The sequence below is a fragment of the Plasmodium chabaudi genome, assembly GCF_900002335.3.
Source record: "Plasmodium chabaudi chabaudi strain AS genome assembly, chromosome: 14".
NCBI lineage: Eukaryota > Apicomplexa > Aconoidasida > Haemosporida > Plasmodiidae > Plasmodium > Plasmodium chabaudi.
Genome location: NC_030114.2, coordinates 1,723,425 through 1,750,949, shown reverse-complemented (window position 1 = coordinate 1,750,949; position 27,525 = coordinate 1,723,425). Strand labels below are relative to the sequence as shown.

At 24.3% G+C, this 27,525-nt stretch overlaps 9 protein-coding genes across 9 annotated transcripts; 3 read left to right on the top strand and 6 right to left on the bottom strand.

Annotated features, from left to right (window-relative positions):
- Positions 1 to 353: 353 nt before the first annotated feature.
- On the bottom strand, positions 354 to 3,913 carry PCHAS_1447900 (conserved Plasmodium protein, unknown function; the record flags this gene model as incomplete). The annotated part of the gene is made up of 8 exons (XM_016799766.1): positions 354 to 2,239; positions 2,403 to 2,745; positions 2,956 to 3,062; positions 3,150 to 3,199; positions 3,287 to 3,348; positions 3,481 to 3,600; positions 3,723 to 3,782; positions 3,899 to 3,913. The coding sequence occupies 8 exons, from the start codon at positions 3,911 to 3,913 to the stop codon at positions 354 to 356; spliced, it is 2,643 nt and encodes an 880-aa protein (XP_016655013.1).
- A 505-nt stretch (positions 3,914 to 4,418) lies between these two features.
- PCHAS_1447800 (serine/threonine protein kinase RIO1, putative) lies at positions 4,419 to 6,809 on the bottom strand (the record flags this gene model as incomplete). Its single annotated transcript, XM_016799765.1, has 1 exon — positions 4,419 to 6,809. One exon carries the CDS (start codon positions 6,807 to 6,809, stop codon positions 4,419 to 4,421), a length of 2,391 nt encoding a protein of 796 aa, XP_016655012.1.
- A 1,488-nt stretch (positions 6,810 to 8,297) lies between these two features.
- On the bottom strand, positions 8,298 to 10,002 carry PCHAS_1447700 (pre-mRNA-splicing regulator, putative; the record flags this gene model as incomplete). The annotated part of the gene is made up of 2 exons (XM_016799764.1): positions 8,298 to 9,740; positions 9,913 to 10,002. 2 exons carry the CDS (start codon positions 10,000 to 10,002, stop codon positions 8,298 to 8,300), a joined length of 1,533 nt encoding a protein of 510 aa, XP_016655011.1.
- Positions 10,003 to 11,523: 1,521 nt separating this feature from the next.
- Positions 11,524 to 13,781, bottom strand: PCHAS_1447600 (protein transport protein SEC13, putative; the record flags this gene model as incomplete). The annotated part of the gene is made up of 2 exons (XM_016799763.1): positions 11,524 to 12,341; positions 12,431 to 13,781. The coding sequence occupies 2 exons, from the start codon at positions 13,779 to 13,781 to the stop codon at positions 11,524 to 11,526; spliced, it is 2,169 nt and encodes a 722-aa protein (XP_016655010.1).
- Positions 13,782 to 15,432: 1,651 nt separating this feature from the next.
- Positions 15,433 to 16,662, bottom strand: PCHAS_1447500 (sun-family protein, putative; the record flags this gene model as incomplete). The annotated part of the gene is made up of 2 exons (XM_016799762.1): positions 15,433 to 16,327; positions 16,427 to 16,662. The coding sequence occupies 2 exons, from the start codon at positions 16,660 to 16,662 to the stop codon at positions 15,433 to 15,435; spliced, it is 1,131 nt and encodes a 376-aa protein (XP_016655009.1).
- Positions 16,663 to 17,651: 989 nt separating this feature from the next.
- On the top strand, positions 17,652 to 18,965 carry PCHAS_1447400 (WD repeat-containing protein, putative; the record flags this gene model as incomplete). Its single annotated transcript, XM_736399.2, has 1 exon — positions 17,652 to 18,965. One exon carries the CDS (start codon positions 17,652 to 17,654, stop codon positions 18,963 to 18,965), a length of 1,314 nt encoding a protein of 437 aa, XP_741492.2.
- Positions 18,966 to 20,015: 1,050 nt separating this feature from the next.
- PCHAS_1447300 (ATP-dependent protease subunit ClpQ, putative) lies at positions 20,016 to 21,173 on the top strand (the record flags this gene model as incomplete). Its single annotated transcript, XM_016799760.1, has 5 exons — positions 20,016 to 20,078; positions 20,193 to 20,276; positions 20,423 to 20,461; positions 20,602 to 20,728; positions 20,863 to 21,173. 5 exons carry the CDS (start codon positions 20,016 to 20,018, stop codon positions 21,171 to 21,173), a joined length of 624 nt encoding a protein of 207 aa, XP_016655008.1.
- A 1,224-nt stretch (positions 21,174 to 22,397) lies between these two features.
- Positions 22,398 to 23,313, top strand: PCHAS_1447200 (subpellicular microtubule protein 2, putative; the record flags this gene model as incomplete). Its single annotated transcript, XM_740025.1, has 2 exons — positions 22,398 to 23,015; positions 23,152 to 23,313. The coding sequence occupies 2 exons, from the start codon at positions 22,398 to 22,400 to the stop codon at positions 23,311 to 23,313; spliced, it is 780 nt and encodes a 259-aa protein (XP_745118.1).
- Positions 23,314 to 23,801: 488 nt separating this feature from the next.
- PCHAS_1447100 (vacuolar transporter chaperone, putative) lies at positions 23,802 to 26,852 on the bottom strand (the record flags this gene model as incomplete). The annotated part of the gene is made up of 2 exons (XM_016799759.1): positions 23,802 to 26,575; positions 26,753 to 26,852. The coding sequence occupies 2 exons, from the start codon at positions 26,850 to 26,852 to the stop codon at positions 23,802 to 23,804; spliced, it is 2,874 nt and encodes a 957-aa protein (XP_016655007.1).
- Positions 26,853 to 27,525: the final 673 nt, after the last annotated feature.

Here is a 27,525-nt window from a genome sequence, read left to right as displayed (position 1 = left end):
AGGGGGACAGGGACAATTTTTTATATTTATAAAAATCAATATAAAAATTTCAGTGTAAAATTACCCCACCCAAAATATAAATATGTTAATAATAATTTTCTATATAAAAAAACAAAATAAAATGAAGAAAATGAATAAAAAGTTTATATATATATAATATTAAATTTCACATTAATATATTCTATATATAAATGTACTTACATAGGTATAATTATTTATGTAATTTCACAAAATTGCTATAAAAATATTTACAATATAAAAGAAAAAAAAAGAATGATAAATTAAGTAAAAATTCAACTGGGTATTAGTATTTATAACTATATACACAATCAAATATATTTTAAAATAGTACATCATTTCTTTATATATCTAGATAATCTATGGGGTCGTGCGCACAGAAAATTATCATTCTCGTATTTAATTATGTTATCATTGGACAAACCACATAACTCCTTAACTTCTTTTTTTAAAAAAGTAGATAGGTTTTCGGGTCTTCTTTTTTTTGTTCTTTTAATATACATGTTTCCAATTGGTACATTTATATATTTTTTACCAGATTTATAAACACGTTTATTATTTTTCACAAACTTTTTAATTTTTTCGTCCACTTTTACTTCCGGTTTTGCTTTGTTTTTATTTGGTGCAACACCTTTATTATCATCTACAACTATTTCACAATAATCAGTCTTTGATTTTTTTTTTTTTTTATCAAATGATTGTTTTATTTTGGTTTGTTTCAATTTTTGCTTATTATTAATTTTATATGTCTTTTTAATTTGGTTTACATCATTAGTACACAATGAATTTCTATATTTCCTCCCCCTAGTAATAATATGATTAACATTATTATTACATTTATTTTTTTTATCTTCTACTGCAACATTTTTCTCAGTACGAATCATAGTGCTTTGTGTTTCCCCACATATACTAGTATTATCCATATTGGTGCATGCGTTTTTTATTTCTTTTATTTCATTATTTTCTATTGTGTGCTGTTTTTCCAGTTCAGCTATATTATCCATTTTTTGCTCACTTTTATTGGTATCACTTCTCACTATGACATCACAATTTCCTTTATCTGTACAAACAGGTTTGCCAATGGAAACATTTTCCACATCTTCTTTATCACAACTAATATTATTATTATTATCATTATCATTATCTACGACTTTCATATTCGATGCAATTAAGGGGCAATTCGAGTCATTGATGGCATTTTCTATACACTTGTTGTTATTATTATACTCTGTATTATCATTTTGATTTTTAGAATATACATCTTTATTTTCATCATTTGAAATTCCCTTTATTAAGTTTACTATATTTTGTGACGGATTTATTGTGGCAACATTTTTTTCATCTTCTTTCTGTTCGCCTATTGCCCCCACAAATTGTTTACCCTCATTTTTATCGCATACATTTCGATTGTTCCCATGTCCCATTCTGTCCTCCAACAAAGCAAGAAGTAAAGTTTCCTTATCGAGATACCCTTGATTTATTTGTTCTTTTAATTTTAAACTTGTTAAATTTATCTTGTTTTCATTTATTCGTGCTTTTTTACGAATATTAGTTACACTATTTTTGTTTACATTATTTATTCTTGTATATTTTCTAGTCTTTTTTGTAGGGTTCAATAAAATACTAAGCATGTTTTTCTGTGCTTCATCGATTCGTATATTTTGCTCATAATTGTTTGTATTCACAAATGAAATTGTTTCACTTAATTTAATGTTTCTATGCAATTTATCCTGATTTTCATCAGGTTTGTTATTGTCCTCACTATTAATCATTAAACACTTGTTTTTATCATCATTTTCGTTGTCATTTGTTTTATTATGTTCAGATAAGTTGATGAATAATTTATCATTGTGCTTAAAAATATTATAATCATTTATATTTATTAATATGCGATCCTTTGAATCTAATATTTCTGTTTCTAATTTGTTTTTTATTTTTTCTGTTTGTTCATTGGTCTCATTTTGGGTGTTATCTTCGTGCTTCTTTTCTAATTCATTTATCGAATCATTTGAATTATTTATTTCTACGTCTTCTTTATTTGCATTTACTACATGCTCAGGATTTTGATTTTCAATGCTCATATCATTATTAGTTATCTCGCTGGCTAACTCATCTTCACATTTTAAATCCTTATCTACTTCTAAAGAATATTTTAATTCCTTCAAATATTCATTTACTGAGATATACTTTGCATCTTTAGTAATAGCTGATTGGCTATATGCTAAAAGTGTGAAAATTGTAAAGAAAAAAATTAAAAAATAATATGTGTGCATATATACTGAGGAAAATATAACATCACATGTAGAACTAATGTTGTTGTAAAAGCGGAATACAATTTCACAAATGCTGCCATGCATGCATAATAGTTCATATATATAATATACCATCTTTAATTGTCTTGGAATATTTTTTTGAAATCAAATTTATACTCAATAAAAAATCTTCAATAATACTTTCTTTATTTACATGCTCATTAATTGAAAATAATTTTTCAGGAAAAAAATATACATATAATGATATTAGCTCTTCATATGTTAATAGATTCAAAGTAGAAACAAATTCTATTTCAAGTTTAATAACCTTGTAATCATTGAAACTATTTTTTGATATTTCTGTTTCTTCCTTTCTTTCATTTTCTATTCTCTTTTCTTCCCCACTTTCAATCCCTTTTCCCACATTTAAATTGTTAATAAAGTTTAGCCTTTCATGCGAATTTCTCTCATTAAACTTGGATTCAAAAAAGAGTGTATAAAAAAATATACATATATAGAGAAATGATGAAATGGCTAAAGCATGAAATAAATTCAATTACACATTGAAATTATGTAACGATGCGCATGACCATTAAAAGAATAAAAAATAACAAAAGTATGAATAGAATAATATTTGTCCAATATGCTTATGATAAAAAAAATCAGATGCATAATAAAGTAATACCTTTAAATCTTCTACAACACTTGATTTTAAGCCATGATTAAATGTAACCATATGGTATAAGACACTGCTTTTCTTTTTAAAAAGTTGTTTATCTCTACAATAAATGCCTTCAAAATTTTATATATCATATAAATATTATATTTGTTTTTTATATGTAATATATTCATTTATTTCTTGTATAATTTTAAGTTTACATTGAAATCCAAGTTTTTTTTTATCTTGCTTATTTAAAACATTAATAAATCTAAAAAAGGTATATACAATACACATATATAATTTATAATAACTTTAAATTTGATGAACAATATATTAAATCGTATTGCATATTTACTTTAGTCCACTTATTGCATCCGTTTCCCATGTATATGATACATTAAATGATTGATGTTTATCCTGTTTTTAGAGGAAAAAACAACGAAGACAGATTATATTTCCATATATATACGGATGTATCCACACAACATAAGCACCCATGTTTTATGTAAGTAACATCTTTTAATAGTATTGTCTTAAAAATTTCTTTACATGCTCATTAAATCTGTTTTCAGTATTCCGTGTTTTATTTCCCTCTGAAATGTCATCATTTTCAAGAAGGGATTCCTTTATTAAATCTTTTAAAAAAAATTTGGTTATTCCACTGTTTTCCTAAATCATGTAAAAAAAATAACAAAACATAATAATTCCATTTCTATTTTATGCTTCCCAATGTAAATTTATATTTTTTTTATTGTTTTTATGATCAATTAGATTCATTCATGTTTTATTACTTTTGCCTGTTCGATAGTTCTTTGCCTATGAACTCCTTTCCTTAATGTGCTGGCAGGAAACTAAAAAAGAAGAGGAATGAAATGATGACAATTTTATAAATTGTAAGCATTTCTTAAAAAAGATCCAAAAGACATATAAACAACTTTCGCCAATTTTTCTTATAAATTTATTATACCGAAGAAAAATTCATTTATATCAGATTTAAAATTGTAGAATGACATTAAAACACATTTTTATGTGCTTTTATTTAATAAGTTTTGTTTTTAAATTAAATCTTTTATAAAATATGTTATTATTAAAAGTTAAAAAATTAACGAATATTTATAATTCTTAAATATGTGAAATACAAATATTGTTCACATGTTTTTCTTTTATTAGTATTTCTTACAAAAATACGATTAAAAACAATAAAAAAAAATATATATTTAATTACGTAAAATGGCTAGTTTTTAGCTACATTTTTATAGCGAAAAAATTGAAAAATTATGATTTGACTAAATTATCAAATTATTTAATCAGGGTATTTAAGACATAATCAAAACGCAATATATATTCATATAAAAATATAAGTATATATTCTTAATATCATATAAACAATGGAAACAACTGAAAAAATATTCAAATTAATGCAAATTATAAATATATACATGCAACTATGCATGTACATACAGAGTAGACAAATATTTCTCTTTATATTATTTTTTTTTTAAATGTGCTTTTTTTTTTTTTTTTTTTTTCTGGTATTTTGGAATTTTATGTTTTCTTTTTTCTCGATTTTGTTCTTTCACTAATTTACTCCATTCTTTTCTTGTAATACCTTCCGGAATTATTCCTTTAAATTTCACTTCTTCTTGATCATTGGTAGAACTATTATTTTCATTACCATGTATAACTGCTTTACCTTCATCTGAAAATTCCTCGGATAATTGTACATGTTCGAAATTTTCTTCAATTTCATTTTCTTCATAATCTAGATATTCATTTTCCTCAACTTGTGCTTGAGAAATTTCGAGATCTTCCCCTTGCATATATGACATAATTGTATTTTTTCTTTGAACATAATTTTTGCAAATATCATTATTCAGATCATCGTGATTATTTTTATCATTTAGGTCAGCGTAATTATCATTATTATTATTGTTAGTATAATTTTGCTTTAAATTCATAACTATTGATTTCCCTTTTTTTAAGAGTTTTAAATCCTTTTCGATACTCCTAATATCTTTGATTTCATTTAAATACATTGGAGTCCATGAACTTAAAAAAACTTGTTCTTCTACTTGAACTTTATTTGGATTTTTTTTCATACGCAATCGATTTTGTGGTTCCATTTTGGTTACATAGTAGCATGTAGCTCTTTTTAATTTTTCAAAATATATCATATTTTGTTTTATTTTTTCATAATTTAATTTAGGTATTGGAGTTGAATTTTTTATTGTTCCAAATAATTCAAGGTATAACATTTCTAAAGGATTTATATATACTTCCTTTTTGTCATTCTCCATAAAATATGCTATAGGATCAGGTAAGTTAGCAGATACAATATATTCAAATAATTTTTTCAAAGGAAGAACTTGCACATTATTATAAAAGTCTTCGTTTGAAAATTTTTCACCTATGGGTTCTTTGTCACATTCCATAGTATGATTAACTTCATTTTCGTTACTACAATTTATTTCCAAACTTCCATTAGTATTAGTAATATTGCTTGAAGATATCACATTATTATTCACTACTGACTTTTCGTTATTATCATTCAATTTCAGAGCATGATTTATTCCAGCATTCATTAACATCGAATTTAATTGTTTTATCCATGCAATTTTTGTATGTTTAACATATCCAATTTTTTTTTTAAAAAAATTTGTAATATTTAAACAATCTCGTTTTAAAAATTCTAAAGAATGAGGATGATCATGCTCCATTGATTGGGAAACATCTATAATATATATATGATTATAAAAATATAATAAATTATATTCTGAAAAATCTGCATGAACAAGTTTACAAATTGAATATAATAATCTTAAAATACATATACATTCAATATATAATTCTTTCCATTTTAATATAGAAACATTTAAATCTTTCATTTTTAAACAAGATGCATCTAAATTTCCTAACATACTCATAACAATAAAATTGCTTTTTAAAACTAAAGGATATGGACATCTTAATCCATGTATTAATATTCTTCTTAAGTTTCTAAATTCTTTCTCTGACCATTGTTTTACCATTTTTCTTGGGTTTGTATTTTTTGTATATGCATTTCGAAATCGAAATTCTCCTTCTATATATTTAGACCTTTTTTTAAACACTAAAATAGATGTATTATAAATTTTTGTAGCAAATGATACAGCTATTTTTTTATTTTCCAATATATCAGAAATATAATTTTCATCTTTATATATTAATATATCTAGTTGATCTACTATATCAAAAACATTAATTTCGTTTTTTATATCAATTATTTCAGTTTCATTGTTTTCAAAATCTATTGTTTCCCTTTTTTCAGTATTCTTCAATAAATCATTTATTTTTAATGATTCAGTTTCTGAAAGATCGTCAAATGATTCTTCATTTTCATCACTATCAATATTTTCTTTACAATCGCTAACATCATTTATTTCTACACAATTTGAAAATTCTGATAATTCATTCGTTATGCTATTTACTCCAAATCTGGTGTTTTCATTTATTTCTCTTTTATCTGTACTCCATTGTTTTGCATACCTAAATAAAATTTCTTTCACATTTTTTATTTCTTCATCCGTTAAAATCTTATGAGCATTAAATACAAATGCTTCTTTTCCAGAACTAACTACTCCATATATTTCATTAAAAAATGTATTTTTTAATTTTTTTAAAATAAGCAAAGTTCTATTATCTAGTACTGAATTAACAGTTGCTCTTTTGTCACGTGTTAATCCTCTATTTCGAAATTTATAAGCAGTTTTTTCTCCTTTAATTAATGAATTTTTAACAACATTACTTATTTTCTTTTGATATCCATAATTTTCGAATTTTTCATTCGAATTTCTGTCATTCTTCGTTTCATAAAATGTTTGTTTATATTCCCTATCCATTTATACATTAATCAAAAAGTAACGTAATAATATATAATAGGTTTGTAAAATTATCAAATGGAAAAACTTCAAATAGGGAATGAAACAAAATCACTATCCAATGTATATATACATATGATGCATATAACTTTAAGATATTAACATTTCCTAAACTACATATGCATAAAACTATGTTATATATACAACATGTGTCCTCTTTATTCCACTACCAGAAACGCAATATATTTATTTCAAATTCCTCAATACTATATGAACATGTTGAAAAAATACATGTATACTAGTATTTATACAAATTTACTCAAATCAAAACAAAAAAATTATTTATTTTTTTTTTTTTTGAAAAATTATTGTTTTTCTTATAATATAACTTTCTTCAAATTCTTATTTTATTTTTGTTTAAATATATTATTATTGAATTCATTTTATTCGCTTATTTATTCTCTATATATTTACATATATATATTTATATGTTTTTTTTTTTACAAACTTTGGAGATATTCCCAACATATATATATCGTTGTACAACACTTGGGATTAACTTAAAATATTCTCAAGTGGAAATATATAGTGAGTTACATTTCTATGTAATTATTATAATTATAAAAAATATATTAAAATAATAAAATAAAATTAATTAATAATAAAAAAATTATACTAAATTAAATTCAATTAAAATAAACTTAATTAATGAGAAATACAATTAAAACGATAAAATAAAAAGAAAAAAAAATTAAATTAATATATGCATACCACCATCTATAAATACGTAGAATAATATAATGCCGCTATGTAATAATAATATTTGCATATCAAAAGGGTTATATAATATATGTTACAATTTTTGACAATTTCATATGTAATTATCAAAAAAAAATTATTTTACAGACTAACAGATTTTACTTTTTTTTCCAATTTTTAGATTATCTGCTTATATTTATATATATTACACCACCAAACTTTGGTAACTATACATATATATCAGTGTCATTTGTTTCTCCCTTTTTTGATTAGAGGGGAAAAACAATATAAAAATAAATTAATGAATAAAATATGTCATAATTCATAACTCTCTATATTATATATGCATGTGACTTTTGCTATCAAGGCATTGATTTGCCCTATGACACAAAAAGGAAACGATGGTGAAACAACAAATAAAAGATTGGAATAATTGTTTTTTTAATGTTTTAACCAAAAAATGGTATTATAAATTGGGTAAAGGAAATATATATAGAATAAATAGTAATAAAATGCAACAATTCATTCAAATATTTTTTTAATTAAAAAATAAGGTATACAGAAATAATATTGAAAAAAGAAAGCATGACAACGAAAAAAATAAAATAGTAATAGGGCAAATTAAAAAAAGTTATGAGGAAAGATATTGCAATAAATATTGCATTGATAAATTATTATTGAAGATTGGAATAACGAAATTTACATAAAACAATTTATATAAAACATATACAATATATGTGTGACAATTTATTATTTATATAAATATACATATCTATCATTTTCACTGTTTTTATCATTATTGTCATCGTTTTTTTGGATGTTTGTTCTAGAAAAATCTCTATGATCATTACTATCACGATCTTTTGTATTTTTTTTTTTCGAATCAGAATAATTACTATCATAATCACTATCTCGTTTGCCTTTTCCTTTGCTTTTTTCTTTGTTTTTACTCTTGTATTTATTTTTCATTTTATCTTTTTCTTTATCTTTTGTTTTTTCTCTATTTCGGTCTCTATCTCTATCCCTGTCTCTATCTCTGTCCCGATCTCTATCTCTATCCTTATCTCGGGTTCTATCTTTTCTGCTTTTATCTTTGCTCTTTACTTTATACTTATCATATTTCTTATCTCTGTGATGACTTCTATCCGTTTTTCTGTATTTCCGTTCTCTGCTATCATATGAATTTCTCTTTCGATAATTATCATCATTTTCATAGGTATAGTCTTCTTCATCACCACTATATTTTCTGTCTCTATAATTTGATTCATTCCTTTCATAATCTTCATCATTTCCATACATATTATGCATATCTGTTCTTTCACGTGAATTATATCCATCAGACATATCTCTATAAGATCTTACATCATTATATTTGTGATTTCGATGTTTTTTGCTTCGTGTATTTGCAGATGAATATCCATCATCATTATATTCTCCCCTATAATTGTCCTTATTATAATTCTTTCCATAATTACTATCATTTTTATCACTGCCGCTATTATTTATAATATTTTCATCATGACTGCGATAACCTTCTTCATAGTTTTGACCTTTTTTATAATTTCCATTTTCTTCAATTGGTAAATCGGATTTATTTAATTTTGATTTTAATTTATTAATATATTTATTTAATCTTGTATTTTTTTTTTCTAATTTATTATTTTGATCAACAATTTTTGTATATTTTTTTGTTAAATCTGCTAATTGCTGACTTAATAATTCATTATCTTCATCTATATCTACATTTAATTCCTTTAATGATTTTAATTCGTTTTTATAAAAAGATATTTGTTGTTTTAAATTTATTATTTGTATTGATATAGGTTGTAATGTATTTTCTTCTAATGTTTTACCTAACTCATAATTTTCATCTTGTAACTTTTTACATTTATTAATAAGTCTTTGTCCTGCTGTTGCTTGAGCATCAAATGTACATCCTTGTAATTTCTCTTCTGCTATATTACATTTTCTTGTTATTTCATAAATTTTTTGTCGTAATTCTTTTATTTCTAAATTTATAGATGGATCAATTAATAAATTTCTCAAAGAATTTATATTTATTATATCTTTTGATGATTTACCATCTTCATCTTCATACATATGCATACTTCTCCATTCATTCAAGTAGGTGTGGAACTGGCATATTTCCTTTTCCAGGGACGATATGCAGGAAAGGTATATATGCTCTCTTTTCTAAGGGGGAAAAAGAAGGTGAAAAAATAAGAATATTATATCATGAACATATTTTATTTCATATATACATTATATATATATACAATCTTGTGAGGGCTAAAACTATGTCACATATATAAATGTAGAAGAAACCATTTATGCTCGCTTTTTATTTTAAAAAATTTTTTTTTACCTTAAACTCATTGATATATTCATTTAAATTATCTTCTGTACATTCATTTGCCTCATCATTAATAATTGCATAAGGGCTTTCTTGAGACATTTTTATGTTATTTACTGTATTATTATTATTTTTTGCAAATTTATGTTTTGTTTTTTTTTTAAAAATCGAATCCCTTACCAGTAGTTACCATAGGGGCATATTTTTTTTATGCGTATGGTGTAGATATCTCTTGTACAAATGATACAAGAGATATATTATACTGTGATATAATTTGATGAATGATTAAACTGGTGAATTAATATATATGGGTATGAATGGATATAAATATATTATATCATACTATACTTATATAGTATATGTATGTTTTATATATATACCATATATATGATATACGAGCTCAAGATTAAATATATTTTATATGTTATGGAAAAACGCATTGATTCCTCATCATTTTGAAAAGTTCAATTAATAATTGCCAAAAATTAAAAAAATATTTAAATCTCAATATAAATTATATTAATTTATATTTATTATGTTATACTTAAAATTAGTTTCAAAGAATTTGAATTTTTGAGGTTATCAAAATAATGAAAAAATTAAAAGGGGCGTAAAAGAAAAAAAAACCTATAAATAATTTATATATATTTAATATTCATACAAGTAAAATACTACTTCAAGTATATTAGCGGAAATGTACCTACATATTTTTTACAAAATTTATTATTCAAAATTTTAATTTCTTTTCAAAATTTTTATAAACAAATAAATAACAAGTTTATTGTTATAATATATTTTTTTTCTCCTTGAAATTTAAAATTACTTTACTTGTATATAATTATGTATGCGTAAACACATTTGGACGGATGCCCATTAGGAATATTTAAATACAATAGAGCAAGTAAGGATACCAAGAAATTTTAAATACAGATAAAATCTTAGGTTAATAATAAAAATTGTATAAAATTATTAAATTAAGGATATTCCTTGAAATATTTCTAAGTGTATATATTTTTTGGCGTATAAAATATATTAATAATTGTGAAAAATGAAAAAATATTTATAAAAAAAACGAAAAAATTATACCTTTGAAATTTTAACCTTTACCTTTTATTTAATATATAAAAATAAAATTATTGAACAAATACTAAATGTAACCTATAATTCTTTTTTGCTTTTTCGAATTTTCATTTCAGTAGAAAATATTAATACATATAATTATGTATACATGTTCTATTGGTATTCATTCTTTTTTAATTTTACATGTTTAAAAAATATTGAAGAGAGTTCGTAAAAAGTTGGTCGATGAATTTTGTACAAATGGTATAATCCATATAATAATTATAATATAAAAAAATGCATACATGCACATATGTTCACATGCATACACACATGTATAACTTAAAAGGTAGACATAAGGGGGTTTCAAAAAAGAATATAATGTATTTTTATTCGTCTTTGTTTGCCTGAGCATTAAAATATGCTATATGCCTATGCAATAGCATACAATTATTTATGGTTCTATGATAATATAAAAAAAATATTCACTGAAAAGCTTAAAAATAAAATAATTGGGTTTCGTCTCATATCATTTTGTTTTATTATGTTTCTCTGGGTCCATTTTCATTGACGTGGATAATTATAATTAGGATATGAATTATACTGCATATTTGGTTTCATATAATTTGGATCATTTGGTGGGTTCATTGGCGGATTCATTGGCGGGTTCATTGGTGGGTTCATTTGGGGGTTCATTTGGGGGTTCATTGGAGGGTTAGTTGGTGGATTCATTGGTGGTGTTGGGCCTTGACCATAATTCATTGGAGGACAATTACCTGCACTCATATTTTTTAGGGGAGGTGCATTTGGATTATTCATCATATTTGGATTATAATTTGGGAAATTTCCAACTTTATTCATTCCGCTCATTTCATTAGATGCTGGGGAAAATGCTGGAGGTGGTGGACCCGGCATTTGTTGTGAACTAAAACTCGATTTATTTTCATTCATATTTGGAAATTGACCTGGATTCATTGGGGCTTGCATTTTTGAAAAATTTGGTGGTACATTTTGTGGATTATTATGCATATTATTATTTAAATTATTATTAGCATTTGGGATTGGAGGTGGGTATTGCAATGAATCAGTAGATCCTTTTTGAAATGCTGCAGGTGGTGGTCCCATTGGTGGGGCATTTGGGGCTCCAGCCATTTGTGGAGGCGATGGAGGCATATTTGGCTTATTATTTACTGGGTTAAAATTATATGCATTAGTATTAGGCATATTATTTACTGTTGTTGGGGGTGCTTGCTGATCGGGAGGATATTTCAATGCACCACCTGGATTGTTCATATGGTTTGGTATTTGTTGACCTGAAAAATTTGGATTATCAGGAGAATGAGGTTTCTCAATTGAGTTTAATTGTGATGGGGGTGCAGGGCCTACAAGAAAACAAAAAAAAAAAAATTATTAATTTTTTGTGATATATGTATTTCCCACAAGTACAAAATAGTGTTTTTCATCTGCATACCTGGTGGTGTGGTTTTCGGAGGAGCCATATTTGGATTCATTGGACTAGGGTTTATAGGGGGAGCAAGGGGTGGACTTCCCTGACCATAGGGATTATTTTTAAATGCATTATTTGGCATAGTTGGAGGTGGGCCTTGTACTGATGAATGCTTTAGCATGTTTGGATCTTCTGGCATCATTGGAGTATTTACATTCATATTTTTAGGAATTTTAGAATTATCTGTCATTTCATTACCATATGGCATATTATTCATTTGGTTAGGATAATTTATATTATTGTTTAACATATGTTGGCCTTCTGTATTCACATATGGTGCATTATTATTGTATCCATCCATATTATCACTATTTTCTATGGGTGCAGCAACATTATCAACACTAGCAATGCTTTCGTCCACCTTTTTCTTTTCATTATCTGATAAGTTACATATTTCTTCCCAAACACCTTCCATATTTTCTTTATATAAATAAGAATTTTCATTACTGCATGCTATTGCTAATATAGTTCCATTTGGAGACCAACTAATTTTATGAACTTTATGTTCCAATTTTATCGTTTGGCCATTTTTCCATCTATTATTACTTGCATCTTCTATCCACAATATAACTATTTTTTCTTCTGAACAAGATGCAATCATATTTGTAGAATCATTTAAATTAGGTCTCCATGCAACATCTTTTATTAATGAATTATGAGGTTTATCATTCATTTGGAATATTTTATGGAATTCTTTTGTATTATTGTCAAACATCCATATAATAACTTGATTGTCATATCCTCCAGAAACTAATTTAAATGAAGTTATAGCATCATTAGTATCATTTATGTTTTTATTTTCTGATATCAAATTAAATGGTTTTTCCCAACTTAAACATGATACACCATTTAAATGGGCTCGTACACTATGTTTATGCCAACCCCCTTCATTTGGTCCTTTATTAAAATTATAAGATATTATACTTAAATGCCCATCTAAGCATGCACATCCTAAATGTAAACCATATTCTGATGGTGACCATTCAATGTAGTTAACACTACTTTTATGCTCATTATTTACATATATCATATCATATTTATTTATGCTCACTTCTTTATATATTATAACACTTTTATCATAAGAACAGCTAGCTAGTAAACTTCCATATTTGGGATGAGACCAACATACTTTCCAAACAGCAGAAGTATGATCTCTTATCTCAGCTATACATATAGGTTCTCTTGCCAAACTTACATCAAATATTTTTACAGTGTTATCACTGGAACATGTTGCCAGCTTCTTGCTATAATAATCTAATTCACAATCATTAATTGATTTGGTGTGATTTGAATCAAATGCAATTAATTCACTCATCTTCAGTTTCTCAAATAATTCAATCGTTCAAAAGAAAAAAATAAATAAAATAATAAATAAATATAAAATAATAATAAATTATATATATGCTTTATCAGTTAAGCACATAAAAATACGAGTCAATGATTCGGTAAATAGTTAAATATACCCCGTAAGTATGCATTTATATATTCAATACTAAAAGTGTCGTTAGCAACGGAAAAAAGTCACGACAGCATTTTATTGGTTACATTTTATCATGCATACATAGATAACTATATACGCATGTGAACATATAAAAGTATATATAAATATTTTTTTATTTCCTCAACAAGGTAATAAACAAAACTTGCTTGTAATCATGTACCTATAACATGACAAATATAAGTACATCACAATTCAAAGAGTAAAAATTGAACTTAAAAATTTTTCTGGTTATATATTAAGGGTAAAAATTCATACTCCTGCGAATTCTTACAAGCAATAATTGAACAAGGAAATAAACATGAAAAATGTAAAAAAAACACTTAAATCTAAAAAAATAAAGAAAAGAAAAACAATAAAAAATATAATTTTATAAAATATCATATAAAAATAAAATAATACCTTTTAATATATGCTTTGTAATTTCTTCTATCCCATAAATTAAAAAATATATAAATATATTATTTTTTTTTATTTATTATTACCCAGTCACGAATTATTCATATTAGTATGCATAATGTATTCGCACTCCCAAACATCCGCCTTATAAATACACTGCTGCATAGCCTTAACCTTAAAAATATTTATATATATATAATCCTAAAATTAAAAATATTAATTCGAAAATATTAAACAATTTTATGCATATTTTATTTAAAAAAAGTTTTAGTTAAAAATATTTTATATTGTAAATATATATAGGCTAAAATCTTTTGTTGAAAATTTCTACTTAAATGCAGAAAAACATAATGACAATATTTGTACCTCGAGAAAAATGATAGAACAAATGATGATGACTATTAATATAAATCCAATCAAACACCACATTTATCTGCATAATTTGTAAAAACATTATTAAGGCAAAACAAATTATATATGTATATTTATTTTGAACACCTTAAATGCTCATTGTATAGTTTGATTAATAACATTTAAGAAAAGTAAAATAAAACTTTGATAAATTAATTTTAGTTTCTTTTTTTATCTCTAAATATATTTATAATTTTATTCGGTATAAAAAATAATACAAATACGTTGCTTAAAAAAATGTATGCTTCCTAAAAATTATACTGGAAACATACCTCATTATATATGTATACATGGGCTTAGACAGAATATGCATATTCAACTTATTTAAATTACAAAACATTAAATGGTTTACCCATATTCATACAGTTGTAAATATCATAATTATGAAAAAAAGAATGAAACTAAAACACAGAAAATAGGAATAGGTACAATGAGAAATGTCGTTAACATTTTACACTAAAAAACGGATTTTTAAAATATATGAAATGATTAAAATAAATTAATAAAAAAAACACTTTACTATGAATTCAATTATTCCGTTATTCTGTTGTACTGTAATTCCATTTTTTTAATTTACAAAAAAAAAGTATTAAATATAATACACATATATAATACGTAAATAACATGTTTTGTTCTCATACCCCACTGGCACACTTGATCATTCTTTCCGTTCAAAAATCGCTAAAAAAAAACCATCCATGGATTTTGATTGTGGTAAAGAATGAAATGGTGGCTCAGATAAATAAAGATTATGTTTTTGACAAAAATATTTTGCTTGATGCACATTTTCAGCATCCAATATACTACATGTTATGTATGCAATTTTACCATTTTTTTTAAGATAAAATAAAGCTTTTTCAAAAATTTTTCTTTGTAAATCCATATATTCATATAATTTTTCATTTGTAAATTTATACTTCATTTCTGGGTTTCTTCTTAATGCACCTGTACCAGTACATGGAGCATCAACAACCACAATATCCATATATCCAAATAATTTTTTTAATAAAATATGATTTGAATTTAAAAGAATATAATTTTGAATTCCAGCACGTCTTAATCGAATTTTTGCTTGTGATAACATTCTATCTCGTATATCATGTAAATATATTTTTCCTGTATTTTCCATAGAACCTGAAAAAGCTAATGTTTTTCCACCTGACCCAGCACAATAATCAAGTACTTTATCACCTGGTTTGACGGGTATTTTTGAACTAACTATTTGACTTGCTTCATCTTGAATTTCAAAATATCCTTTTTTATATTCATGAATATTTTTTAATATTTGATTTTTTGTTAATAATAATCCACTTGGGGAATTTACGCATTTTTCAACACTAATACCTTTGCTCATTAAATTTTTATATAAATCATTTCTGGATATTTTATTAGTATTAACTCGTAAAAAAACAGGTGCCTTTTCATTTAAAATCGACATTAAAGTAATACTTTTTTTTTCACCATAACAGTTTACGAGTTGATCATATAATTCCTTTGGGAAAGAATACCTGACATGTGCAGGAATTTTCTCATTATTCATTTCGTATTTCCATCTGTAATTTAACGTAAAAAATATATATTATAAATTTATGATAAGTTTCATGTCTAAATAAATATATGCATATATTATGTGGCTTTATTTGTATTATTACTTATCCGATGAAAAATATGTTTTTATTATATTGGTGTACAATGAAACAGGGGAAGACAGGTATGCTAAAAGAGTTTTATTTTTTATAATGTTGTAGACATGTTCTGAAATATAAGGTTTATCTCTATTCTTTATGTTATTACTTTTAAAATATAAACGCATATAAATGTCCAAAGGGGACATGAAATTAAAATTATTTAATGCATTTTCAATGTGACGCAATCTGGTACTATTCATTATATTGCAATATGTAGTAATATAATGTATTATATTTTCTTTTTTCTTTTTTTTTTACTGAAAGATAACATTATACCAACCCTATGATAACGATCACTGAAATAATGGGTGTTTATAATACTGTTTTTTATATATATCAATATTTCTATAATATTTTACTAATTTCCAAATATTATATAATAAAATTAAAAAAAATATTCCTTTAAGTTTAATACAAATATCATATATTCACTCTTATATGAAAATACGATCAAATTAAGTTGCATGAAATTGCATTCTTAGAACATCACCAATTTTTTGAATGTAACTAAAAAGAAAAAAAAAATTATATCATTGTGTACTTTTAATTATAGTTAAGATTATTTTTATACAATTCACCAATTTATTGGTATTTTTTTTTACAATACTTAACAAAAATAAAAAACATATACACTCTATAAATCCTTGTATATTTAAGCTACGAGAAAAAAGTATATACACGTATTAGTGCTTATGTAATTATAAAAATAATTTTCTCCACAAATTGTGATGTTTTTTGGACTGCTATAAATAGTTAAAAAAAAAAATTGTAAAATTATTTTTAAAAACAAAAGTAGAAGAAAATATAGAATATAAAATTGGAACATATTTCGTATATTATATTATTTTTTTTTTAAAGTATTTATTAAAATGTATTCAAATAAATATACCACCTAAAAATTTTAAGAATAAAATTATATCCATATTTTAGCATTCATATATTTTTTGTTATTGATCACGAGTTAGGAAGAATTATCATATTCGCATAAGAATTTCGAGATATATCATTAATCTTATAAAACATATGGGGAATACAAATAATTATTTTCTGACAACCTTTATATAGAAGAAGAAAGAATAAAAGATATAACTCGATGTAATAAAAGTTACATCCCATAACTGTACATATAAATGACGAAGAAACATTAAAACAGAGAAAATATTAATATAGGAAAGTAAATAACAAAAAAATGGAACAGAACAAAGTAATGCTAATTTATGACAACTATGATATACTTTGTATAAATGCAGATAACGAAAGATGTGAAAATAAGTTTGAACTATCAATTAAAGATAATGAGAAAAAAATATGTATGCTTAAAAATGGAAATTTTTTAATTTTAAATGCAAATAGAAAAATTATAACACAATATTCATCCACAAAAAGTAATGCAATATATACAAAACATTTACGAGTGTATATAAATATAATTAAATTAACAAAAAATGAAAAATTAATTTTGGGGGGTGATAAAACAGGAAATATATATATATGGTCTTCTATAACAGGACTATTAATTAGTTCATTTCAGGCACATTTTGGATGTATAAAAGATATAATAATTGATCAAACATTAAATGTTGTATATACATATAGTGATGATAATATAATTCATGTATATAATTTACATGACATGTTAAGAAAAAAAAGTGCAACTAAACCAATGCTATTTTATCAACATGATATAAATACAAGTATAAAGCAAATTCTTCCAATAACACCAAATATATATGATTCATATTTTACATTAATTTCTTTAACTAATGATGGAAGTTTATATATTTGGGGATTAAAAACAAATCAACCAATACAAATATTAAAAACATATTCAATGAATTGCTCATATATATGTTCAAATTACCCATTTAATACACACTTATATTTATGTAAAGGCAAGAAAATATTCCGAATACCAATTGCTAGCTTGCTTGACAATGGACATGGACATAGCAACGAGTGTAAAGAGGATAGAAAACCTCATCTTGCAAACATAAATAAATGTAACAACGATTATGTAAAAATCATAAAGAATGATGAACAAGAGAATAAAACATTTAAGGATGAAAAATATGAAAATTTTAAAGATAATAAACTTTTAAAAAATTATTCTCAAAACCATCCATATTTTAATTTAAAAAATTTTACTACATTTATAGGCCATAAAAATGATATAATAAAATGTTATGTTAGTGATAAAAATCAATTTATGATTTCTTTAGGTAAAGATGGATTAAAAATATGGGATATATATAATTGTTATCCTATAAAAACATTAAAATATGGAGAAAATATTATTGATTTTTATGTACCATCAAATAAACAGTTTTCTTACTTAGTAGAACTACCAAATTTAGTTCTTGAATATGAAGATGATACAAAAATAAATATTATTGATGAGATTAGTGAAACCAAGATTCCAGAAGAATATAACCAAATCTTTAAAGAAGATCAAAGCTTAATGATTAATATGGCAACTATATTTGCGCAACATGGCATATATTAATAACCATGTGCCATCATAAAAATATAATTTTTTTAGTTCCTTATATGCAAAGCATTGTATGAAATACCCAATATCTTGAACTATTGCATAAGAGTGGTGGTACATACAATGAATGCATTCATATGTGTATGAACATTTACATTTTGAAAAATAATTTTGTTTCCAATCCTATTTTTGTTTTCGTTTATATGTGTGGGTGTGTTTGCATATTTTTTAAAATCAATTATGTGATACATATACATACAAACATATCTACAAAAAATGTTATAAAAGAGAATAAATTGAATTCCGTTAACAATTCTACACATGTATAATTATCTAAAGATTTGCTACACCATTTTTTTATCTTATTGTTTTTCATAATATTTTATAAATTAAATTTTTTTTTATTTCGTCTTTTGGAATGATATCTCAGATTTATAAGGCTAAAATTTCATTAATAAAAATATGTTTCTTAATATTGATTTTTTCTTTGTCAATATTTTTTTATTTTTCACTAAAAAGAATAATTCAAGTTATGAATAAAAAATATTTTAGTACAATAAAACAAATACCCCCCCAAATAATAGTTTCATACCATGTGATATTTCACAGTTTTATTCCTTTGCATATGTTCAAAACAATAAATTAATTTTCTTTTCCTTTTATTCACCTACATATGAATAATTTAATATTTTATTAAAAGGTTTTTCATGTGATGATATATTATATATTATAAATATATATATACATATATAATAGGTTAATAAATCCAAATTCTTATGGAGACTTTTCTTTTTTAATTCTTTTTTTTTTCTTTTAATGCATAAAAAAATTCATATGATTACCATATGATTTACTGTAATTTAATTTATATTTATTATTGTTTATTATTACAGTTATATTGTTTCTTTTCATATTCTATAATTTCATGCTTTTGAGAAAAAAGAATAATACTAATTCGCATTTGTATGCATAACACTACAAGTGTTTTCTACACTTAAGCGCGAATACGTCTTAATAATGTTATTAAATTTACCTTTTTAATCGCCTTAATACAAAAAGAGAAAAATGTTTTTTAAATCCCTTTCAAATATAGTTAAACCGCGAAAACAAATAACCACAGCAATTCAAGTTAGTACATACAAATAAATACTTACATTCTTATTTCTCATAACTATGTTTTATTTTTTTCGTATAAAGGACCAAATATAGAGTATACATATATATATTTTTTTAATCATATAGAGAAGCTACTTTTCTGATAGTGGAAAGATTGTGATACCGCGACATGGAACTACGATATTATGCGTGCGCAAAAACAATGAAGTGGTAAAATTTTATTAAGGAAAATAATATAAAGTGTGCGAATATAATGAAAATTCAAGTTTCATTTAAATTATATATCCATATATTCGTTATAATAAAACATTTTAAATGTATTATTACACATTTACTTTTACTTTTTTCGTTTCTAGTGTTTAATCGGTGATGGCATGGTTTCCCAAGGAACAATGGTTTGGCCAAATTACATGAAAAATATATTATGTATATACATAATACAGTGTTTATTTTCCACGACACATAGCCATTTGTTTATTGATATCAATTATTTCCATATACTCATAATGAATCATACATATTCACAATTTTTTAGATAGTTAAAGGAAACGCAAAAAAAATAAGAAGGCTAAAAGATAACATTTTAATGGGCTTCGCAGGCGCTACAGCAGATTGTTTTACCTTATTAGACAAATTTGAAACAAAAATTGACGAATACCCAAGTAAATAATTTTCATTTTAGTATACATACGAAATTGGAGCGTTTAAACATTTATATTTTTGCATGAAATCATAAGAGTTTTAATATACAACATAAATATATATATGTATTTTTATTTTATTTGTGAATGTACAGATCAACTTCTGAGAAGCTGTGTTGAACTAGCCAAATTGTGGCGAACTGATAGATATTTACGTCATTTGGAAGCAGTATTAATAGTGGCTGACAAGGACACTTTATTAGAGGTAACCGGAAATGGTGATGTTTTAGAACCATCTGGAAATGTTTTAGGGACAGGATCGGGAGGCCCATATGCAATAGCAGCTGCAAGAGCTTTATACGATATCGAAAATTTATCTGCTAAGGACATTGCTTATAAAGCTATGAATATTGCCGCTGATATGTGCTGTCACACGAATCATAACTTTATATGCGAAACGTTGTAGAATTATTTTTTTATCGTGGATATGTATATATAAACAAATGAATTTGTATATATATGCATAAATATATATGTTTGTAGTAATAAATTCATGCATCCCCTCCAAAATATATATATGCGAGGAATGGTGTGGGGATTGTCCCATTTGCTATTGATTAAAAAAAATTCATATTAAATTATTTTTTTTATTTTTATATAAAATTATCAATATACTTTCATTTATAATTTTTTTAAATAACTCCTCATTGAAAATACAGTCTTTATCATAAAAAGTATTTAAAAATCTTTCTTGTCTAACATTTTGTTCATATTAATAATGAACTAAATGTGTAGCTATTTTTTTTATATCTAGCTAAAAATATTCTTATAATAAAAAAAAAATGGAAAAAATTATGAACAAAACAGGATAAGACAAAAAAATGTAATAAGGGACCATTTATGGCAATATATTTTTAAAGCATTTTCAAATGATCTTATTTTTTGTTATGTGCCAATTATATAATAAATTGACATTTATTGATTAGAATTTTCTCATATTTTAAACAATTTCTATAAGATTAACATTTATATGTTATTTAAAAAATTATATCCCTTAAAAAAGTTGTTTTTTTATTTATTATATATACATGTAAATACTTGCAAATGCATAAACACCTGAACGTTCAGGCAATATATGTTATTTTTTTATAAAAAATGAAAGAAAAAAAAAAAAAATAAATAAATAGCACCAATATGCAACGGTATAAAAAAAATGGACAACGGAAGAATCTTTTTATGTGTGTAAACAAATGATTTTATATTTTAATAATGAAAATTGATATATATATACATAAAAAACAACAGTAATGAAATTCTACAAAATATTTAAATGACAAAAAAATAAATAATACACATGTAAACATATATATATGTATAATGTAAAATTCTTAAAAAATTATTTGTCTTATAAATTGTTATTAAGCATGTTTTTTTTAGCTTGTAATAATAATATATCCATATATTTTTAAATGGATATTTGTTCTATTATAGTCATTATTTGTACATTCATGTGTAGATAATAGCATATATTATAAATATTTATATATTTACAAACTAAATATTATACTTTTGTATTTTATCATTATTTTTTATTTCACTACACACATATACGTATATCGCATTTTGTTGTTCGCACCATTCATTTATTTGTTTGATAATTGTGAACATTATTATATAATTTTCTAGAAACATGGACCAATTTAATTATGCCGGATTAAGTTCTGAACGTTTGGATCATTTAAAAAATTTTGATGTCAGAAAAAGATCCGTATTTAATGGAAATAATTTTTCATATGGTAATAACATTTATGGAATTTTGCATAATTGCCCTAATGAAAAAAAAAATATAGCAGATGGATGTTTTTTAAAATACGGTCTTAAACATAGAAACAGTGATATGAAATATGCAGGCTTGCAATCAGAAATTAAAAATGATATCGATCTAAGAAATAGACGAATTAAAAATGATATAAGCCACCATGGGGAATTATTAAAGGGCATTATACAAAATAATGTAAGTGATGCAGATTTAAATGATTCAAAATATTTTTTTTCTGACAAAGGACATGTATTAACACCGAAAAGAGCATTATCTAGGCATGTTGATGATAGTGAAATCGATAAATATTTTTCTACGAAATACGCGGTAACAGATAAATCAAGTGGTAGAACAGAAATTATGGTGGAAAGAAAGCCTGGTTGTTCCAATATTATTGTTCAAAACTTCTCAGAATTCGATGCATATGCAACTTATAAAAAACAAGATGCTAGAAAAAACCGAAGGGATTCGTTTGTTCATACCAAAATGGTAATTAATAAATAGGAAGTTAATTGCTTGTGTTTTTTTAGTATATTTATGTCATGTGGTAATAAATACTATGCCTTTCTCAACATAAATATGCATACGTACATATTTCTGCTCATATAAATTTTTTGATTCTTAGGGAATAGTTCCAAGAGACGATGCATCCACTACCAATCAGAGCAGCAAAGCACAAGCCATATTTACTGACATTCATAGAAGTGATAACATAGCTCCAGATAAATATTGGTTGTGCCCAACAGTTGAAAGTGAAAAAAAAAATAGCCTAAATATTAGATACTAATATTTTTTTGTGACTTGTTTTTTAAACTTTTTAAAAATTTATATAACAAAAAAAGAAACAATGAATATGTATTACATGAGCATATATACTTATACATATTATTTTAATTCAAGATACAACAACAATTTACACATATTTATAAAATTAATAATTATATAATTCTCCTTCGAATTATTAAAACATTGTTAAATATAATTCCATTTCAGTTTTTTCCACATATATATATGCATGTCATATATATCGAATTAAATGCAAACACATTGCGAAGATTTACTCCCTTTCTGTATATATATTTTGTTCTTATATTTTTATATAATGCTATGTTTCGAATATATACTATATAGGGGTTTATCTTTATATAGCAAGTTCGTTACCATTGCAAGGTGGTTTAAACTTTGTTAATATAAAACAATGCTTATGTTTTTTTTTTTGAAATTTCACAAATTTGTTTAAATTAAATTTATTAAAATTCATGTATATATTCCACTTCATTTTTGATTTACTGGTGCCTCGCCTTTATATGGGACCCCAATGAAATGACTGTATACATTTAGTACGACAACTGTTGACAATGCAAATGTCAATGTAATGACTAAAACTCCGGGACCAACTTTATCGGTGTAATCTATGGGTTCTTTATTAATCAGTGCATTGGCTCTTTTTAAATAAATATAAAATGAATATATAATAAAAAAAATAGCAACAGGTGCCATAATAATTCCAGAGATAAAACCATAAAAATTTGAGAAATTAAGAAGGGTTATAGAAATTGTTGAAAGCAATACACTAGTATTTAACCATTGTAATAGGGTTCTTTCATTAGCAAAAAATGTTTTAGGCTCCACTCGAACTACAGAATTTTTGGGAATTTTATTATCACCAATTTGACTTTTTTTAAAAAACAAACGCTTAAAAAAGGAAAAAATGCTACCAGAAGGTGACTTAAAGTTTTGACATCTCGCATCGTCCTCTGAATCTAGAAGAGGCTCATAAAAATTGGGGTTTTCTATTGTATAGGTATTGATTGGGAAGCTTTTATTTGTGTTGGAATATTTCATTCGATTATTGCCATAATTGCTATGATGTTTATCATTGCCATTCCAGTTTGGATGCATATTTTTTTTAGAATCATAAATACTATGATATGTATTATTGAAAGATTTAGTTTTCTCTATTTCATTTCTAAATATAACTTCACTTTGGTGTGCAATTCGTGCAGACGCCCCGGTGTATGTAATACCCTTTTTATACTCACCGTTAAATTCGGATTTTTTTTTCTGTTTTTTTTTTTTTTTTTTTTGGGTACTTCCATTTGTATAATTATTCGTATTTCCAGAGAGAACCACATTACTTCCGTTACTAGCACTATTTTCTGAGCAATCTTCCATTTTTTTCTTTTCTTTTTTATTTTTTTTTGAATTATCAATGCTTTTCGGTTTTGTAAGGTTAGTATGTGTATAAACTGTCCAGTGTGGATAGGTTGATATCTGGTTTGAATAAAATAAAGATATACCTTGAAGAAAAGAGGAATATCCCCAAATTTCTTTAACCCCTTTAAGGTTATTTAATTGAAGTATTATATTTTTATCCATATGTTCTTTTATACTAATATCAATAATAGCGTGATCAAAATAGGAATATCTCTTATTCCCCTTTCCAGTCCAAATATGTTTTTTTTCATCTAAATTATTGGTAGTGTCAATATTTTTATTGACATCGCTTTTTACATCCCCCTCTACACAATTATCTTCTTCTTCATCCTCACTATAATCATTATTATAAATACTTTTTTTATCGTTATGAGCCCAATAACATATATTTTCGTCGATATATCCTGTTACATTTTCACCATAAAAATGCAATCTATTTAGTTTACTTTTAATATAACTTTTAAGTTTCTTTTCTTTAATCTCAGAAATATACTTTTCTATAAATTTTTGTGTTATACCATCATCTTGTTTTTTTATATTATTAACACTATTATTTGTACTAGCCAATTTTGATTCATCTGTTTTAGAAGTTATATTATCAGAATTTTTTTTTTGAAACCCTGAATCATTTATAATGCTCTTATCATTATTACGCATATCATGGATAGATGCTGAATATAAATCATCTACTGTTTTTATTTCTAAATTTTGGTTTACTAATTTTTCTGGAGGAATAAATTCTTCATTGTTATCATGACTGGGTTCATATAAATTAAATTTTTGGATATGTGTATTTTTTTTAATATTTTGTTCATCATCACCTTTTGAATAAATATATGATCGTATTCTAAAACATTCATTATTTTGTAAATTTTGATTAATATAATTATGGTAAGTATTTAACATTGGATCATCAAAATATATAGTTATATAATAATTTTGTATTTTATTTTTTGATATTATATCCATTAAATTATTAAAACTTGTAAGCATATCAGATTCTTTTAAATCGTTATATTGAAAAATGAAATGCTTACATATTTCTACTTTAACTGACATTACATTTTGTAGTTTTACAATATATTTCGTATTTTCAACACCTTTTTCTGTCTGCTTGCGTAAATCTTCTGCCTGTTTACCTAAACCTTCTGTCTGCTTGGGTAAATCTTCTGTCGTGGATATACTAGCAGATAAATTATTCTCTTTTATATTTACATCCTTTTTAATTAAATTATCATTTTCAACTATCATTGAATTATTAATTTTATCACAATTCGATACATTTGCATTATGTTGCACGTTGGTATTTAAAACAGCCTGGTCCTCTTTTGCATTTTCATTAACCTCTATAATGTTATTTTTATTTTTTACAATTCTATAATATTTATAGCATATCGATAATATATATACTAATAAATTTATATCAAAAGTCATAAAAAGACTTTTTATTACAACATTTATATAAAATGAAGAGCTAACTGTTTTGCCATTATGCTTATCAAATTTTTTTGTAATTTTACGAAATCCTATAAAATTAATATGTCTATATTTTTCTATAAATATTAATGTATTACCTAATCTATTTAATTTTTTTTCTATATTTAATATATCTATAGATTTCTCATTTCTTTTTAATTCTTTATAATATGTCTTAGCTTCTTTAAACCATTGTTTTATTATTGCAACAGTAAAATTATTAATTTTATCTAGTTCCGCATTTAGGATGTCTTGAAATCGAGATTCTGGTGATTTATATTCGGCTCCACTTAGGGCTCTTATATTTCCAAAGTTTGTGGTAATTTCTTTTATCGTATAAGTAGACGTATCATTTCCTAAGGACATCAAAAATGCAAAAAATCATGTCAAAAATTTAGAAAAACATTTTCAACCGTTTCAATAGTATGATTTAAAAATACACACTCGTGTAAAAAATATAAGCATGCCCTAGCTTAATATGGGGCATAAAAGCAAGCAAATAAATGTGTTAAACATATGAAGCATCTCATTACCTGTTATCAGTTTTATGACATTCTTTAACTCTTTATATGAAATATAGTGTTCTCGATATTTTGGATGAGCCTCCGCATTCAATTTTTTACGAAATTTCATTATGAATATTTATCAAAAATAAAAAAAAAACGGCAACGGTAAAAAATATAGATCATATATAGGATACATAAAATGAATGTTATTAAATTTGCACAAAATTTATTGCAAACATTTTTAATAATATAGCCTGATGGTGTATCCCATTATTCGCAGTACTTACAAGCATTTTACTTTGGTTTTGTAAAATAGGTTACTTTTCAGAGTTTACAAAAAATGACTTGTATATTTTCCCTTACATAATTATTGCTCCATATTCTATATTGTGGTATACACATACGAATATTTAACTTTTATGAATGAACATAAATATTATATAGATTATATGCGAATATACAAATTTTGTTATTTTCCCAAAATAAGAACAGTACAATAATACATTTTTTTAAGTATGCTTATTGACTAAATTTCTTATTTTTACACATAAATATAAATCCAATTAATTTAAAAAAACAATATCCCCATATTATCGTATTAAATTTAAAGAAATATAAAGTTATTATTATTTTTTTTTAATTGCGCTATTTTTTAGTACCAATATTTATGAACAAATTAAAAAAATGTTTTCCAAAGAAAATAAAGAAAGTCGAAATATCCAACAAGGCAACAAGTAGATAAAAAAATTAAATTCATATCGGGGTCTTGTATATATTATAGGAATACACAAAATATTATA